Below are 17,307 nucleotides of genomic sequence, written 5' to 3'. Positions count from 1 at the left end.
TCCAGAATTTTGTTCAAAGTGGGATGAAACATAAAAGTGAAAACACCCTAATTTCCTGGTTTACTTTAATACAATAATTCGAAATTGTCTTTATTCCACGCAAACTCATCGAGAACGGCATTTCTAAAACTCGAATATATTTTCTCGAATTAGGATGGCCTCACAGTTGTGGCGAATTGTGAGCTTTTGAAATGAAAACGGAGAAAATTCTTATATTCTAGATTGATTCGGACCAGTTGATTCTTTACATTTGGTCACTGATGACTGTCTTATGTTTGACAACTACGTGGGTTATGTGTAAAGGATCTAAGAAAGCACCAATCACATCAGCTGAACCTCCACCTCCACCACCACCAGCACCTGAACCTCTTCATAAAAAAGATGAATTGATTCAAGAGAATCAGAAGAGTAAAATTGGAAAAGTAGCAGAAGGAGCACCGAAACAAAAAGATGAAGAAAAGAAAGAAAAGGATGAAAAAGATGGGAAAGAGAAAGAAAAAGAGAAAGAAAAAGAAAAGAAATCTGAGAAAAAAGATAGTAAAAAATCGAAGAAGGAAGATGAAAAAGAAAATAAACCGAGTGAGGAAAAGAAGGAAGAAAGTAAAGAAGTGAAGAAAGAAGAGCCGAAAAAAATAGATCCAAAAGGGAAGGATGCATTTAAAAAACCAGAGGATGAGAATGCTGTAGCTCCGAAAAAAGATCCAAATTATCAGGTATTTATGACTTTTTGGAATTCAGGAGGAACTTTTCAGCATTGATTTTCAGACTCTTTGTGGACTGAATAATGATCTGTTTGGGCCAGATAAAAACCCGAAAAAACAGTTCAAAGCACCAACGAAAGTTGAAAAAGCTGATGTAAAAGATCCGCAATATGAAACATTGAATGGACTCGGAGAAGATCTTTTTAAAGAAGAAAAGAAGGATGATGATGGAAAGAAAAAGGAGTTCAAACCGCCAGAGAAAGTTGCGAAAGCAGATGCAAAAGATCCACAATATGAGACTTTGAATGAGGTGGATAAGGGAATTTTCAATAATAATAATAATGAAGAAGAGAAGAAGTCAAAGAAGACAAATGTTGAGAAGAAAGAAGAGAGGAAGGAAGAGAATAAGGAAGAGAAAGAGGAAGAGAAGAAGGAAGAGAATAAGGAGGAAAAGGTGAAGAGTGAAGAAAAGAAGGAATAAATTGAATGAATAAATTATTATTTTTATGTTTCTTGAAACTTTTCTCACACAAACAATCAAGTATATTCCGAATCATTGCTAAAATAGTGAGATCAAAACTCCGATCAACTTTTTCTTCTGTTGTAAGATCTTAGAGTTTCCACTTGAATATAGTTTTAGGAATATCTTTTTGGTTGAAACAGATCATGCTTTCAGCTTCAGTGTTGGAATCTAGGGAGCCAAAAAGATACTTACCGTAAATACTGTATTATAACGGCATGCCGTTATATTTTTCAACTGCCTCCGCGAGAAATTTTGTGTTTTCAGAAACTCATTAAAATTGAACGAAAAAACTTTTTGGACGTTCTATTTGCTGATCTAGAAGTGACCAAACACGTTGCTACTAATCAGAACCGAGAAAAAACCCCCTGATAAACATTTTTATGGATTCTGAGTAGAGATGGGGTGCCGTTATAATACAGGTGCCGTTCTATTACAGGTGCCGTTATAATACAGTATTTACGGTATATGGGTCATCAGGCATCAGGCAAAGGCTCTGTTCCACTTTTAGGTCAGTAAACATTTTCGTCTGAGATATCAACTTCATGTGACTGATATCCGAAAAGCAACGAGGGGGCTTATGAGCTAAAAGAGAGTTACCCTTGCTCTTTCTCTCTATAAGACTCTCTGACATCTTGTGCTCTTGCTCTTTCCCTCGCTTCTTTCTAGACGAGGCGACGACAACCAAACTCAGTCAGAGTATAGATGTGGTGTGAGAAAGCAGGAGGACATAGAAACGGAAAAAGGAGCACCACAGCTCTCCGTCGAGCTCCGGAGACTCTATGAGAGCACACACCGTCATTGATTTCGAGATGAGAGACGATGTCGTAGCGCCATTTTGACACATAGAAAAAGAGAAAAATGATGAAAGGAGAAGAAAGGATATGGGATTATCCATGAGATCAATACTATAAAAACTCGAATTGATGAAGAATAAACGTGTAAAAGGAAGAGAATAAGATAGGGTCACACTGGTTTTGATGCCACCTAATATGCGAGATACTGTAAAATTGAGACACACGTGCTTCTATTTTTCAAATAGCTCTTTAGAGAGAACTCAGATTTTTCCACCTGAGCTTTCTAAGTCTATCAATACACCAATTTAGGAAAAATGACAAGATTTTCAAAACAAACATTTGACGAAATTATTCAAAAATCTAATTAAAAGTAAAACCAAAAAGTTTGAGAAGTACTTATATTGCAGGAGTGCTTCCATTACAATATTTACGATGTAAGAATACTTTAATTGGGTTTCTGATCATATTTGGGCAAACATTAAGTTCTAGAACTGCTGTAGATACAGTAATCCAAGAAACAGTTGTTGAGAGTGAAGAGTGTGATTATTCATACGCTCTGTGGAAAATATGATTGATAAGACATTTTAAAAGTTTAAATAACTACTATATTTAATACTTTAAAAACCATATTCTTTCTTTCTTTCACAAAATAATTGATGAGTAAACTAAAATCGAAAAAATATGAGTAGCAATAGACTTTCCACAGTTCCAAAATGGCAGAAAAGAAAATAAAGGAAACGAAAGAGAATGGGAGAAAGTGTGCTCTGAGATCTTTTCTCGTATAATGACAGAGCTAAAGAATGACGAGATAATGAGTTTGTAGCGAGTATAGAAGCAATTGAGAATATGTTGGAGAAGTCCGATCGGGCTTACATTCGAGAAAGAAAATTGCCGCGAGACGCAGTCATTTCAGTTAAATTTCCGATTGTGTTTAGACATCAGATAGGCTATTTAAATTATGCAAGGTCTCAAAACTTTATTTTGATTTTTGTATAAGACCCATCAAACTTGCAAGCCAGGCCGAAACGATCCGACACAGGCCGACCCGCCACTTTCTTTAAACTCAATATTCAGGGTCTTTTTTCGGAACCTTATCCGGACCCATCACTGATTAGTCATTCTGCCAAGTGACAGACATAGAACTTACCGAGATCTACACTTTGATATATTTTTCAGCCCATAAAACTCCGTCTGATGGATCTTACGCGCCGTCGCGTGTCGATTAATAAATTCAAAAATTAGCAGGACAGATAGGGGAATAATTGAAAATTAAATGCTGACTCTGGATACATCGATTCTTAAGAATGAACGTTTCATTTCCACAAGCATCAGTCGATACACAAAACACTTTTATTTAGTGTGGATATCTGATAAATATTGATAAATTCATTTATTTTTCTTCTTCGGATCATCTTCTGATTGTGTGATATCAGTTGTTTCATTTGGGGACCCTCCAATGAATTCACAGAATTCTCCTCTCGGTGTTTCACTCAATTTCTTTTTCTTTTCTGAAAAATATATTCTTTTCGGTTTCTTATTTCAACTTACTCAGAGCCTCTTCGAATTCTTCAACACTATTCAAAAGTGTTGAAACTGATTCTTCCATGATTGAAAGATTACATCTGCCATAATTGACAACTGCCTTGATCATAACTTTTCCATGGTACTGAAATTACCGTAAATACTGTATTATAACGGCACCTGTAATAGAACGGCACCTGTATTATAACGGCACCCCATCTCTACTCAGAATCCATAAAAATGTTTATCAGGGGGTTTTTTCTCGGTTCTGATTAGTAGCAACGTGTTTGGTCACTTCTAGATCAGCAAATAGAACGTCCAAAAAGTTTTTTCGTTCAATTTTAATGAGTTTCTGAAAACACAAAATTTCTCGCGGAGGCAGTTGAAAAATATAACGGCATGCCGTTATAATACAGTATTTACGGTATTTGGAATAAAAATAAATAGTTTGCTTTCCTTAAATACCGAGAGAAGAGAGAACTTCAGAGTTGAAGACAGAATGAGATAATTATGAAACATTGAAGTCATTCTGTTCACATCCCTCTTCTGATCCTTCACATTTTTCTGAAAAAAACAATGGAGAGTTATTGAAAATCTCTCGCTCAACTGACATTTCTGTATTGGAAAACTGCAACTCCGTGGTCATTTTGATGACTCATTTCAAAGAATTCCGGATGATGAGTAAGTCGTTCAGAGAAAGCATTTCCGAGGATAATCTTTCTTTTAACTGCTTCTCTGATTGATCGAATTCCATAGAGACGAATCAGAATCCACAAACGAATCGGATGTTCCCCATAATGAGTTTTCGCTGAAATATTCGATAATGAGTTTATGATTAATTTCCAACAACGTGATTCACCCCCTTCTATATCTAATCTTTCACAACTCCAAACAACTGAAATTCTTCCGGAATATGGGAATAAAGAAGAGCATGCAATATGAACAGAATGAAGTTCAGAGATCAATGCACTGAAATATTCAAAAGTGAAACTTGTTTTGAATTGAGAATTCTTACTGAATATTGTTTCTACAGTTCGAATCAAGCCATTCACATCCTGCATACGTGGCATCCAAATGCAGCCAGATTTTCTTTCTGTTAATTGAGAAATATGAAGAGCCTGATGTATTCTAACTGCTTACTTTCTTGATATTTTGACTAAATCCCAAATCTCATCGTTCGCAGCTACATTCGCTGAACCATAATTTGCTACAATGACCAATGGAATCAGTCCTCTTGCTTTATCTTTTTCCATTTGTTTCAAAAGATTTGCTGACGTCATAGCAGATGAATCCTTATTAAAAGTAATCACTTTTCGGAGTCTCACTTTCATTGTACTACATGCTTCTTCGAGTGCAATTTGAGAATCATCGCTACAGTAAACCACGTAATCCGAAAACTTTGGTTTTTGTTCTTTATCTGATTTTGGTGAACTCTCATCTGTTTTCTCTGCTTTCTCGATCGAATGACGAATTATAGAAATGAAGACATCACGAGGAGTGTAGAATACAGCACCAATCGGTTCCCGTAATTCATTCAACCATGATTTCATCTGTGGAATTGCCATTGCAGAAGAGAGCCATTTGCATATGATACGTTCAATGGAATCAATTATTGGAGAAGAATTCTGTACTAAATAGAATTTATACAAATTAAGGTAAATATTCATACCACATCATGCCCAAGAGCTGCAGAAACTGTACTTCCAACAATATCTGCCAGCGATTTTCCGGCGAATTTGGCGTGATAACGAGGATGATGAGTGTGGCAAATCTGAATACAATATGTTATCAGAAAAGACTTATTTGCATCTTTTGTTACATTTGGAATAACAATTTCTTTCAAGTCTTTCAGGATTTCACTAAATTCTTCTGGTTTCTCCGGTACTTTCACGTGAATTCTCGTCGAATTGATATCATGTTCTGTATTATCATTTCTTTCGAACGATCAAAGTCCCGATTGCTTACCAGGAATAACAGGTTGCTTATGCGATTCATCAAAGTATTCGTTGATAAACTGAACAACACTATTCATACATTTCACAAATTCCTCCCGTCCTATTGGTTCCTGAAGTCGTTGACGGTCACTTCGTTGCTGTGGCTCTTTCACGATTGGAGCCTGACTCAATAAAATGTTTTTGAAAAGTTTCTATCTAGTCAGTAACCCCTTGATCTGATCTTATTGCTTGTTCTGAAGATCTTTTCGCATTGACAATTGGTTTCAACGGTGGGTCTTTTATATCTTTTTCTTTCTCCGGACTTCTTTGTGGATTCGTTCCGAACGATGATGAGTTTTTCGGAAAGCTCTCTACATCTGGATTCTCGACCTTTCTGTATTGGGGACTGTTTCTGCTGCAAAGGTTGTAGTTTTTCGGGTTTAAATACAAGTTTCGATCGAAAGCCTTCTGACTTGGGTCAAAATCGGTTGTTATTTATTGAATCAGTTTTTTACGTGAATTCTAAAAGTGTTAATGAAAAATCCATGTGTAGCTTTTTTTTAATCAAGCTAAAGCGGAAAAACTAAGCCATACCTTCTTCGTTTTATGAACAGGAATATGATAAATCCGATATTGAAACACAACGAAATAGATAAGCAAACGATGAGAGTTGGTACTTCTGCTCCCATCTTACAATGTTACTAGGCTTCCCGATCTGAATTTTGCTTTCAGTAATATGCTCATTTGATTCCTCGTACTCACTTTCACAAGATTTATTTACCGATAGACGATTCCAATCACAGAGAAACGCGTGTGGGGGAAATGAACAAAAAGGACTCTCAAACTTCAAACAAAAATAGAGATCACGTAATACAGTAAGGTCACGTTGAAAAATAAGATACATACAATTTTCGAATGCATTTTTTAGATAGGTTTTAGGATAGATTTGGTGATATCAAGAAGATATTCGTCGGTTGTGATTTCTTTTTTAGCAACACTCGTCGTATTTTGGGCGGATTTTTTGCTGGGAGCGTTTTCCTTGTCTTCTTCAACTTCGACCTCGTGCGCTCTGGTGTTGGGGTTTTTGGCCACGTAGTTCTAAAAAAGGTTTTTTTTCTTTGTATCCAAAACTACAGCAAGCGTTTGATTTCTCGTGCTAATAGCCGTTATCATTACCTCAATAAACTCTTTCTTTGAAATCAAGTTTTTATCATGAACGACGAAAAAGACATCTGCACCTTTCTTGGTCACAATTGGATCCGTAGCTTGAAGAGCGTATCCCTTTTCTAAAACAAATAAAAATTATTTAGAGTACTAATTTAACTTATCACCAAGAACTCCGAAGCGTTCGTTCAGCGTTACCCGTTTTTGAATAGCGGTTTTGTATTTGTTTTCTAGAAGAGATGCAACTTTATTGTTGTGCTCACGATCAGCCAGAGGGATGATTTGATATTGAATTCCAGAAGTCATTCTAAAATTTTTGTGTTCTTGTTGTAAACGGCAACTCAATAATAAAAGGTAACGTCTTCAAATAATTCAGGATAAATTGAACGAGATGATAATTTAGGTTCGCGCCTTGTTTCAAAAGAATAGTCTGGCCGAGCGCACTTTCACCGCCAACCATAAGGCGCAAATAATGATTCATTTTCGGATTATCGACCGCAATTTTACGATTTTCGCCGGTTTTACATGTTTTACTTTTAGATTTTTTACTATTCTCTGTCGCTAAATTGTTGAACAGTTTTTCGCAATCAAAGCGAATCGATAATATTTCGTTTACAGGTAATGAGTGCAACACTTCAACCATATTTGGAGGCAGTGCGTCACACCCTCCAGGCAGCTTTATGCCTGGAACAATTTAGTTCGCAGGTCGTTGAAAGACATAACAAACCTGAGGTAATTTCCAATCCTAAAATTATTGATCAAATTTCAATAGATCGAAACAGTTACAAGACTTGCCGAACATTAGGAATGTGTTTGTGGTGTATTCTCATACATTCTCACTGCAGTGAGTGCACTGACTTACACATTATAACTGTTTCTTATGAATTTTTTAACTTTGAAGTCGTTCTGACCAGCTTGCTATATTTTCTAGGTGGAAGTACAAACATCAAAAGAATTGTTAATGACTCCAGTAGTAGTTGCTCGAAACAAACAGGAACGTGTCCTTTGCGAACCATCCGTCAACTCGGTCAGAATATCTATTGCTATCAAACAGTCTGATGAGATCGAGAAAATTCTGTGCCACAAATTCACACGTTTCATGTGTCAAAGAGCTGACAACTTCTTTGTGCTCCGTCGTAAACCGCTTCCAGGTAAGAACCAGACGTATCGTGATCAGTATTTGTACTTATTCTCTAGCAAAGAGCAATTAAATTAATAAGGTATTTTTAGGATATGATATATCTTTCTTAATCACTGCCTCTCACACCGAAGCAATGTTCAAACACAAGCTCGTGGACTTCTTACTTCATTTCATGCAGGAAATTGATAAGGTACATCTGTTTTCTTTTTTTTTAAATTTCAATTCTAATCGAGTTATCTGAAGTTACAATTCCAGGAAATTTCTGAGATGAAATTGTCTCTCAACGCCCGTGCACGTGTCTCCGCTGAAGAGTTTCTGAAACGTTTCAATTGAAATCTCATATTTACAATTTCCTTCTCTACCCTCACTTTTTCTCAAATTCCAACTTTAACTATTTTATGGAAACACGAGTTTTATCAATTTGTGTAAATATCTAATTTTTACAAGTTGCCTGTTCTCCGAAAGTGGCCCATACATTTCCTGTTTTTAGGTCCCCATTTTGCTTTATCAATAATTTTTACTGCACACTTTTGATTTATGAAAATTTATTTGATTTGAATTACGAAGTTTTATTTTTTTTTTAAACTAGAACTCGTCAAACGCTGTCCGAGTGAAACTACTTTCAGTAGCCTATAAAAATGGACACTTCAACATTGCTCATCAATCTATCACATCATATTATAGACATGTGGCCATTTAAATCCATATTTTTATTATCATCACTGGCGTTGTTGAGCTCAGCAACCGAAGAAGTAAGCAGAACTGAGCAAACATCTACGTTGTTCTCCGTCGAAGGCGAGGTTGGTGCTTTTCAATATTTGATTTTTGGCTGAAGGCCTGTGTTAGTGAATAAAACATGTCACTTTTCATCAACAATCGCGCTATATTCATACGGTGTGAATTAAGCACATTTCTGGAAGACTGGTTTTTAAAATATGGTATTCCAGCTCGCTCTTCCTGCGTCTCGAAATTGTGCAAAATGGTCGGCAGGAGCTAGAGTCCATTTGAATCACGGTCAATACATTGGATTCGTTCGACAAGATTGCACGTTCCGTGTTGATTTCGTACCAAGTGGAACTTATATCGTGCAAATTGAAAACACCGATTTCGTCTTTGAACCTATTCGTGTTGATATTACCTCGAAAGGAAAAATGAGAGCTAGGAAACTGACCATTCTTCAGGTGCAGCATAAGTTCATTCTTTTTTTATAGTCAATTTTTTCAGCCTAACAATGTCAACACGCTACCATATCCTCTCCGTCTCTCAGCTCGTGGACCAGCACGATATTTCCGTAAACGTGAAGAATGGAGAATCACTGACATGCTTTTCAGTCCTATGGTGTTGATGCTCGTTGTTCCTCTCGTCGTGATGCTTATTCTTCCAAAGTATGTTATTGATTCAACCTAATTTTCCCCACTTCCTTATAAGCATGTTTAGCTCAGCGAGTTTCAACTCACCTCCCCGTTTTTTTCCAGAATGACTGCAAATGATCCAGAACTTAAACGAGAAATGGAGAACATGCAGATGCCGAAAGTAGATATGCCAGATGTTGGAGAAATGATGGCAAATTTCTTCGGAGGACCCGCTCCTGCTAAAAAGAAAGCTGTAACTGCAGGAAGTGGTCAAAGAAGAAAGTGATATTCTAATTATTATACAACTCGAACCTTTCCTGAAAAATCTTAGAAACCTTTCGAATGGTATCGGATGTTCATTCATGTTCTTCGTTCTCGTCTCCAAAATGTATCCAAAAAGTCAACCTCTGTTTAATCGGGTGGACTTTTTTTTTCAAAACCATCTTATCCTATACTATTTATTGTAATTTCCAAAGCCGTTGCCGTTGTTGCCGAAATTAGTTTGACAAAACAATAATAAGTATATTTAGCCGCTTTGATGTGTTTAAACAGAACCGATAAAAATCTTCATAATAGATCAGATAGTATGGTTCTTCCAATAAAAAATTATTCTTCTGAACATTTAATTGAGTTCATTACATTCCCTTCGGAACTGCAGTTTTTTTAGTTCCTTTACGTCGCTGGGTATTAGTTTTTACAGTTGCAGTGTTCATGAGTAATAGCTGAAAACATTAAAATTCATTTGGAATTGGTCTCTTGCTCACCTCCTCAGCTTGCTTCTTTGCGATCATTGCGAAGTTCGGACGAGGGACACCAGTGACCCGTTGCAATGTTATGGCGACTTCGGGCATTGTTGGGCGGTCATTTGGGTTTTCCGCAACGCAGTTCTATAAAAAAAATGTTTAGTTTAATCTAAAATATAAACTTATGTACTATCATCAAAGTCTGCACATCTGGTGGTGCTAATGGATATGGTGGCATGCGATATCCATTGGATACTTGTTGAGCAACATCCGCAGGTGTCATTCCAGGATATGGCTCCGCTCCATTGTTGAAGACTTCCCAACAGAGAATACCATATGCCCATACATCTGTTTTTTGAGAACAAATCTGAAAATAGCTCATTTTATATTATCAAGACATTGTACCTCACCATCGTCTTGATTGTTTCCACCGCCAACCATCTAATCGGAGCTTTGGTATTTGGCTTAACCTGATAGAATGTGCCATTTCTTGTTAATCCGAAGTCTGATATTTTAACTTGTCCATCGCCGTAAAGGCAATTTCTCGCAGCAATATCTCGATGTAACATCGGCTTTCCATGAATGTATTCGAGACCCCAAGCAATTTGAAGCAGCATTTCAGTCCGTTTTTCAACCGGCAAATCTTCATTTTTCTTCAGATAGCCATCGAGTGCCCCATTGGAAGCCTATACTATGAGAGTGGTTGAAAATGTATTATTCCTAAAAACTACCAGTTCCATGACAAGATACAATGGCTCCTGTAAGACAGCAACTCCGTAGAATTTCACTACATTTTGGTGACCTAATTTCCTCATTGTTCTTGCCTCCATCATAAAATCTTTGATCTGATCTTTACCCAATTTCTCTAATTTTGCTTGTTTCACAGCAACTGAAACCGCTTTTCCTCCTCTTTTGAACTTCATTATACCAGCTGACACTTCGCCGAATGCACCTTCTCCCAATTTCTTTTGAATATGTATCATTTCATGATCCAACTCCCAAAATTGGCGACGTATTGGTATAATTAGTTTGCACCCATCTTGAATTTCAGTGTTACTCTTTTGATAATGACTGAGCATTTGTTGAATGGAGTTGAATGATACATTATTGTTTATGAAATATTTCTTTTGTGCATTATTTATCACGAAGTGTTTCACCTGAAATTAAGATTAGGAGATTGTCTCACGAGGACGAGCAGGGCATGTTACGCATCGGCCAAACTCATCCCTTCCGGCTGAGTTTATGTCATGTGAGTACCCTGGGTATTCTAAAAAAATTATGTATATGATATCACATTAGGCTCTGATTCATTTCTAAAAACATGTTGACCTTAACTTTCGAATGAACAATTTCTAAGATTACCCAGGGTACTCCCATATCATAAACTCAGTCTGAACGGATGATTTTGGCCGATGCGCAACATGGCCTGTCCTCGAGACAGACAGATATTGTCTCTTAAAATATATCAAAAAAAGAAACGAACCGAGTTGAAATCATCTAATTTGTTATTGAACATAACGCTTAGAATATATGATCGAAATTCTCCTGGCTTTGGTTCTGATAATCTTATCAAAAAATCCCCATTTTTGTCAAGAATCAATCGAACATCTTCTCTTGGCATCAATCCGTGATAGTAGATTTCTTTTTCAATCGTCGCACTCAATACATCAGTTGGACTGAAAATATTTATTTCAATTCCATTCTATTATTCTTTTCACTTACACCGAGTTCGACATTTTTTAATCAGAAATGAAAATTGTTGATTTTTCACTTATTTGCTTCGTTGTTTTGCAAAATTTTTGAAATAAAAAGGGAAAGGTAAGAACTGATGGAAACGAGAAAGTGATAGAGACCTAACCTCGGTGAAATGAGAACATGAAAGCTCGATTTAATTTCAGAAGTTTTGTGAAAACGTGAATTTAGAAAAGTTTGACCGTAAGAGCATGAGACTAGTGAATACGTCCATTATTTTTTTCAGTCAAAGTTTCCAAATACTTATTGATTCGTACAGTTTTGTTACCTTATCAATAGGTCCATTTCATACCAAAATAATAGATAACAATTGACAAATGGTTAACATATCTACCGTAATCCTTGACCTGGAAAACGCGCCCAATGTTTCTTGACTTGAATAATATCTTCTAAAGACGAGGAATTTTAATGGTGTTTCAATCACTTTTACGCTGTATATTGAACCTCTCTCTACTCGCACGTCTGTATTCCGAAAGTTGATTTTTACGATTTCTTTAAAGTTAAATGTCGATCAGAACGTTGAGCGAATGGGAAAACTTCCGTGGAAAAACCAGTATTATACATTATGGAATGGAAAATTAAACTGCAAATAACAACAATAGAGAGAACTTGATTTGGAAGAAAGTTAGATAGGATTACGAAAAAGATCATTTGAAATTGGCAGTGAATGAAAAATGAAAGAAATCAGAGTTGAATGAGGTTGGAGAAACAAATTAGAAGACGTATGCCGTTTTCTGTTTCTTCATTTTCCGTGCACATCCTTTTTGTAAAGAACGAGTACAGTATTCATAATGTAACGCCAATCAATAAGACCTGTGATAGCCGTGCCAGAAGTCGCATCATCATCAACTCCAGATGAAGGCGTAGTAGAAATTCCGAGAGCACGTTCATCAAATGGAATTTCGAGACGTTGAAACGTACGTCGGCAACGAGTTACACAATCTCCAACAATTGGAGATACATAGACATCAGACATGGCTTCTGGGAAAATGTCGTACAGAAGAGCACAAAAAGCACGACAGTCTGCCCAATCAGAACTGAAGTTGGACACTGTTAATTGATCCGAGTACAGAGCAAGTCTGGAAAAAAAGGTGAAACTTATCAAAAAATCAAAAATGAAACTTACTTCTTTTGTACCCACATTAGAAGTACGTTTCTGCGAAGTGCATGGGTTTGTTGAGACATTAAACTATCCCAGTCGTCTTCATTACAAATACTTTTTGAAATTATGTCCAATTCTCGTTCAGCTTCATCTTTTCGAATAACTGCTTCTTTCAAAATCAAGATAAAATCTTTACGAGTTCTTCTGAAGTCTTCTTTCAGTTCATTATTTTCTTTCTGAAAACATGACAATTTTTTATTATGTGAAGAAAGTTGTTCATTTTGAATTACCTTTAACAATGACAATTCTTTTAGCAAACTTTGAATTCTGCTTGAGTTGTTTTCATCATCTTCAAGGCAAATGATATCTGGATGAACATTTTCTTTATCTGGGTTCTCTTCTTTTTTAGTTTCTTCGTATTCATCAGTCATTGTGGTCACGGTTGCAGAATTTATTAGATCTGTTTGTTGCGAACAACTGACCATTTGAACTACATTCTGTTTCTTGGTTTGCTCTGCAATTTGATTATGTGCATGAGCTAATTGATTCCTAAGTTTTTCAAGTTCTTCAGTGAGATTTGTTTCAGTTCCGGTTGTTGCTGATGACACTGATATCAACGAAGAAGGTGCAGGTAATTCCTTTGGTTGTTTTGATGATGATCTGAATATGGATATCATAATGTTTTATAAACGATTTGTTATCAGTTCAAAATGTTCACGAACATCTATGTCATGGTTCCGAATTGCATACCTTCCGAAAACCTTTCGAACAGCTTCCATCGGGGAGCTGGCACGACTTCTGAAAACAGAAGCAAGAGACGAAGTCGAGGGCTTTGTCTTCTTCTGATTTGATTTTGAACTGGCCTCCGAAGATGGTCCTTCGATCAAAATTGTCGGAGGGGCAGGGGTCCTGAAATACAGAGTAGTCAACGTTTTTTTAAACTTCGAACTTCTCAGTTTTCACTGTTCATAGAGATTGTTCGGATAATATTACAAACCTTGCAGGACGGTGCCAAATGAACGGCATTACGAGAAAGTGAGCGTCGAAATTCTCTCAAAAACCAAGAGAATTTATCAAAATGAATATCTATTTCTTTTTCTATTTCTGGTAAATAGAGATGGACGTGAGAGACTGAGAAAGATTGACACTGAGAAATGAGCCAATGTTTGTGTGTGCTAACCCATTTTTTTGTACTCCAATAGACTGTGAGTGAGTGTTCGGAAAGTATTTGCTCGAATCAGGGCGGAGTAAAGAAATGAGTCAATTGCTCAATTCAGTTTCAGTGAATTCGACTAATGTGGATTCGTTTGTCTTACTATTCATAATGAAAAAAAAACAATTATTGGTGCCTTCTTGTCTCTTTTTCTCGTATCAAATCCTATTATTTTGAGATAATAAAATTAAAAAAATGTCAAAAATATTAATAGTCTGTATCTATAGACTCACTCTTCTTTCCTTCCTGACGCCTCCTTTTTGTTGTTCATACGACGAATTTCAGTGGCTTTCTGTTCAATTGGAGTTTGTTCTGAAGTACTGATAGCTCCTCCGTCAGCTTCATTGTACATATGCCGTCGCAACGGAGCCACATTTTGTCGAGAATAACAATTCCGCGGTGAAGAAGCTACAGGCTGACCTGTAATACAATTATGTCTCTTTTTGAATAAATTGGTGAAACTGTTCTTACCATCACTACCTTGGAGCAAGGTAGAAACCATCGATATTTTCTTTCGGAACGTGATATTCTGTTCATTGACTGGCGTTATCGGTTTCGAAGACATCCCGGTGAACCGATTCATTCTGTTAAGTACAAAAAGTTTTATTTTTCAAGCTACAAAATAAACATCGAAGTTGAAGTCTGATTATTCCAAATAATGGTATATATGTTCTACAAAAGGAGCAGTATTGTTCAAAATTACCGTAAAAACTGTATTAGAGCGACACCTTTAATAGAACGACACCTCTAATAGAACGACACCCATCTATACTCAGGATTCATGAATATGATTATCCCAGTGTATTTTCTTGGTTCTGATTAGAAGCAGCGTGAATTGTAACCTCTAGATCAACGAATAGAACTTTCAAAAAACTTTTTCCATTCAATTTTAATGAGTTTCTGAAACCACACATTTTTCTGAGAGGCGGTTGAAAAATAGAGCGACATGTCGCTCTAATACAGTTTTTACGGTATCCTAAATCAAATTAATTCATGACCGGAAAGCACAGTTTCGACGGAATTCCACGGAACTCGAAAACAAATATATAATCGAACGATGGCAATATTATCGTTTCCGTAATGAAATTATTGAAAAATCCGAAACGAAAATATTGCCAAAGTAAAGGGGCAAACATTGCACGGGATATTTGACGGAAAACCGCAGGCGAATTCGACTTTGAAATACTTCAAAAAAAGACAGAACTGTTTGAAATTTCCAATAGGTGTTGTAAAGCAACTGCGAATCGGAAAAATTACCTAATTCAACGGAACACAGATTTGTTTAAAATAAAAAAGACAGCGAATGTTAGTTTGAGAGTGAAACTGATAACATAAAGTAATCACACGAACATTCCACATACGAAAGGAAATAAAAAAAACATGAAAACAACTCGCCGTTTGAGATTTCATTTGAAATTATGAACAATGGCAACAATTCGTCGGACGTAATTTTCAGCGACGTACATTAAACAGAAAACTAATGTAAAATCACTAGACAATTAAGAAAGTTCACTAAAAAAGGATTATAAAACTAAAAAGGAGGGGTCGGTTACGATCCAGTTTTTTCTACTTCTGGATACCGCCTCCCTACATTTAATGGAAGTTTAATTAGGTGAATGGTGTTTGATTGATTCGATCTCCGGTGTATTTCCAAGATGTCCCTTGTAAAAATAGAAGTTTTTAGAATGAAGCTTTTGTTAGCTCCTTGCAAACTGGGCAGTTGAAACGAACTATCGGGAGGAATTCGTCATTTGTACTATCTTCATATGTAATCAGTTTCTGAGCTTTCATGGATTCAAAGTAATATTTCATCTTGCATCTGAAATTTTTTCATAGGAACAAGTTGACTATAATAATCTAAAGTCAACCCACTTTTCACAGCTAACACTATCATCGTTACCAGAACTCATGATATGATGATGAGCTTGTGCTTGTGCACGGTATTTGCGGTTATCTATTCGCTGAGCAGCATAGTTCATACGAGTTGCAGTACACATTCCATTTCGTCTATTTCCACGTGGCAATGGGAGGAATGGATTGGAGACGTACGTTATTTGACTTAAACATCGTATGGGTGAATAAGAAAAGTATGAAAACACTTACTTATCATTGTTCTGTTCAGCTGCATTGATATTACATGCCGTTTGGTAAGTCCAACGTCGTTTATGTGTCACCATTGTGCTGTAATCAACATTTTTACGAAGGCTTATATTATATCAGACTTGTCATAAACCGGGCTGGACTGGTCTGGATTCAATTTTTTTCAAAGTTTTAAAATTTGAAAATTAATTTTCAACAGTGAACATATTCAGGTTTTCATTGAATTCTGAAGATGTTGTCGAAAACTAATCTCTTTCCTTTAAAATGCAAAAATTTTCAAAAAAAAATTTAATTTTGGTTTCAAACGGGCCGAGATATATTCGAATACTTTCCAGCTCGCGGGCACGGGCGCCCGTGACAAGTCTGCTTTTTATATCTTTCCAAGCGTAAAGTGTCGATCCATATAGAAATCATCAGAATGTTAAAAAAGAAAACTAACGATATTCCATGAAATTGACGAGGAGGGTGATAACTTCTATTTCCTGTTTTCGTTCGCGTTTCAAACGATTCAGTGGATGTTCCACCTTTGGTACCTATCGCCGATGTTTCAAAATTCGTGGTGGATATAGGAGCAACACTTGTAGGTGAGGAAGACGAGGTAGATAATGAATTCACAGAATCATATGATTCAGTCCCGATCCGTCCTGTAGCCACGCCATCAATTATTTCGCTCAGATTAGAAGATCCCGCTCCCGGATCTTCTGAAGCGCTACTCTCTTCAGTGTTTTTCTTGTTTGTACGGGCCATGCGACTTCTCAAACCATCCGATCGAAGAAAAACCACTTGATGTTCACCAAACATCAACCCTGAAGGGATTTATTTCATTTTTCTATGAGAGTTTATAATTGTCAGATTAATAATCATTAATTACAATACATTCACGAAGGAACATACTCATTTTCCTTGGTCGTTCGCGTTCTTCCACTTCGATGCGTGCTAATTGACTTATCAGGCGAGGTTGTCTTAATGGAGGCGAAGAACTTTGGGGATCTTCAGGAGTGTTCGAAGCCATTTTTCGATGAACCCGACTGGAAAACTAGTAAATGCCTCAAACGAATTTTTAAAACTGAAAAAAAAACGTTTAAACCAAATTATCAAAAAAGGTATTTACCTATTTTTTGAATTTTTTAAAAATTTGCATTAAAAAATTCAACTTTTTGATGCACAACAGCTTTTGATTGAATTCTGAAGTATGGTAAAAAATTCGACATATTCATTCGTTAAAAAATTCAATAAATTGTTTTTAAATTTCAAACAATGTTTTGAA

General features: G+C 36.3%; 8 protein-coding genes across 8 annotated transcripts; 3 read left to right on the top strand and 5 right to left on the bottom strand.

The window, feature by feature from the left end:
* Nucleotides 1-154: 154 nt before the first annotated feature.
* GCK72_010000 (uncharacterized protein) lies at nucleotides 155-1,182 on the top strand (the record flags this gene model as incomplete). The annotated part of the gene is made up of 3 exons (XM_053727641.1): nucleotides 155-178; nucleotides 222-713; nucleotides 766-1,182. 3 exons carry the CDS (start codon nucleotides 155-157, stop codon nucleotides 1,180-1,182), a joined length of 933 nt encoding a protein of 310 aa, XP_053587218.1.
* A 2,370-nt stretch (nucleotides 1,183-3,552) lies between these two features.
* Nucleotides 3,553-6,162, bottom strand: GCK72_009999 (uncharacterized protein; the record flags this gene model as incomplete). Its single annotated transcript, XM_053727640.1, has 11 exons — nucleotides 3,553-3,684; nucleotides 4,005-4,103; nucleotides 4,151-4,347; nucleotides 4,399-4,508; nucleotides 4,555-4,632; nucleotides 4,680-5,164; nucleotides 5,209-5,310; nucleotides 5,359-5,459; nucleotides 5,505-5,655; nucleotides 5,702-5,888; nucleotides 6,068-6,162. The coding sequence occupies 11 exons, from the start codon at nucleotides 6,160-6,162 to the stop codon at nucleotides 3,553-3,555; spliced, it is 1,737 nt and encodes a 578-aa protein (XP_053587217.1).
* A 235-nt stretch (nucleotides 6,163-6,397) lies between these two features.
* On the bottom strand, nucleotides 6,398-6,943 carry GCK72_009998 (uncharacterized protein; the record flags this gene model as incomplete). The annotated part of the gene is made up of 3 exons (XM_003105964.2): nucleotides 6,398-6,571; nucleotides 6,650-6,759; nucleotides 6,805-6,943. The coding sequence occupies 3 exons, from the start codon at nucleotides 6,941-6,943 to the stop codon at nucleotides 6,398-6,400; spliced, it is 423 nt and encodes a 140-aa protein (XP_003106012.2).
* A 315-nt stretch (nucleotides 6,944-7,258) lies between these two features.
* Nucleotides 7,259-8,111, top strand: GCK72_009997 (uncharacterized protein; the record flags this gene model as incomplete). Its single annotated transcript, XM_003105996.2, has 4 exons — nucleotides 7,259-7,369; nucleotides 7,569-7,788; nucleotides 7,868-7,968; nucleotides 8,034-8,111. 4 exons carry the CDS (start codon nucleotides 7,259-7,261, stop codon nucleotides 8,109-8,111), a joined length of 510 nt encoding a protein of 169 aa, XP_003106044.2.
* Nucleotides 8,112-8,416: 305 nt separating this feature from the next.
* On the top strand, nucleotides 8,417-9,416 carry GCK72_009996 (uncharacterized protein; the record flags this gene model as incomplete). Its single annotated transcript, XM_003105890.2, has 4 exons — nucleotides 8,417-8,578; nucleotides 8,726-8,959; nucleotides 9,003-9,163; nucleotides 9,254-9,416. The coding sequence occupies 4 exons, from the start codon at nucleotides 8,417-8,419 to the stop codon at nucleotides 9,414-9,416; spliced, it is 720 nt and encodes a 239-aa protein (XP_003105938.2).
* A 349-nt stretch (nucleotides 9,417-9,765) lies between these two features.
* Nucleotides 9,766-11,609, bottom strand: GCK72_009995 (uncharacterized protein; the record flags this gene model as incomplete). Its single annotated transcript, XM_053727639.1, has 7 exons — nucleotides 9,766-9,852; nucleotides 9,895-10,017; nucleotides 10,064-10,240; nucleotides 10,284-10,559; nucleotides 10,605-11,030; nucleotides 11,357-11,549; nucleotides 11,596-11,609. The coding sequence occupies 7 exons, from the start codon at nucleotides 11,607-11,609 to the stop codon at nucleotides 9,766-9,768; spliced, it is 1,296 nt and encodes a 431-aa protein (XP_053587216.1).
* A 758-nt stretch (nucleotides 11,610-12,367) lies between these two features.
* Nucleotides 12,368-14,523, bottom strand: GCK72_009994 (uncharacterized protein; the record flags this gene model as incomplete). The annotated part of the gene is made up of 6 exons (XM_053727638.1): nucleotides 12,368-12,704; nucleotides 12,752-12,963; nucleotides 13,018-13,387; nucleotides 13,478-13,636; nucleotides 14,174-14,360; nucleotides 14,412-14,523. 6 exons carry the CDS (start codon nucleotides 14,521-14,523, stop codon nucleotides 12,368-12,370), a joined length of 1,377 nt encoding a protein of 458 aa, XP_053587215.1.
* Nucleotides 14,524-15,620: 1,097 nt separating this feature from the next.
* On the bottom strand, nucleotides 15,621-17,052 carry GCK72_009993 (uncharacterized protein; the record flags this gene model as incomplete). The annotated part of the gene is made up of 5 exons (XM_003105919.2): nucleotides 15,621-15,759; nucleotides 15,813-15,998; nucleotides 16,044-16,121; nucleotides 16,480-16,846; nucleotides 16,935-17,052. The coding sequence occupies 5 exons, from the start codon at nucleotides 17,050-17,052 to the stop codon at nucleotides 15,621-15,623; spliced, it is 888 nt and encodes a 295-aa protein (XP_003105967.2).
* Between the last annotated feature and the right edge of the window lie 255 nt (nucleotides 17,053-17,307).

This window comes from Caenorhabditis remanei, chromosome III (genome assembly GCF_010183535.1).
Source record: "Caenorhabditis remanei strain PX506 chromosome III, whole genome shotgun sequence".
NCBI lineage: Eukaryota > Metazoa > Nematoda > Chromadorea > Rhabditida > Rhabditidae > Caenorhabditis > Caenorhabditis remanei.
The sequence above is the reverse complement of the archived record's forward strand: the minus strand, read 5'-3'. Positions and strand labels throughout refer to the sequence as shown.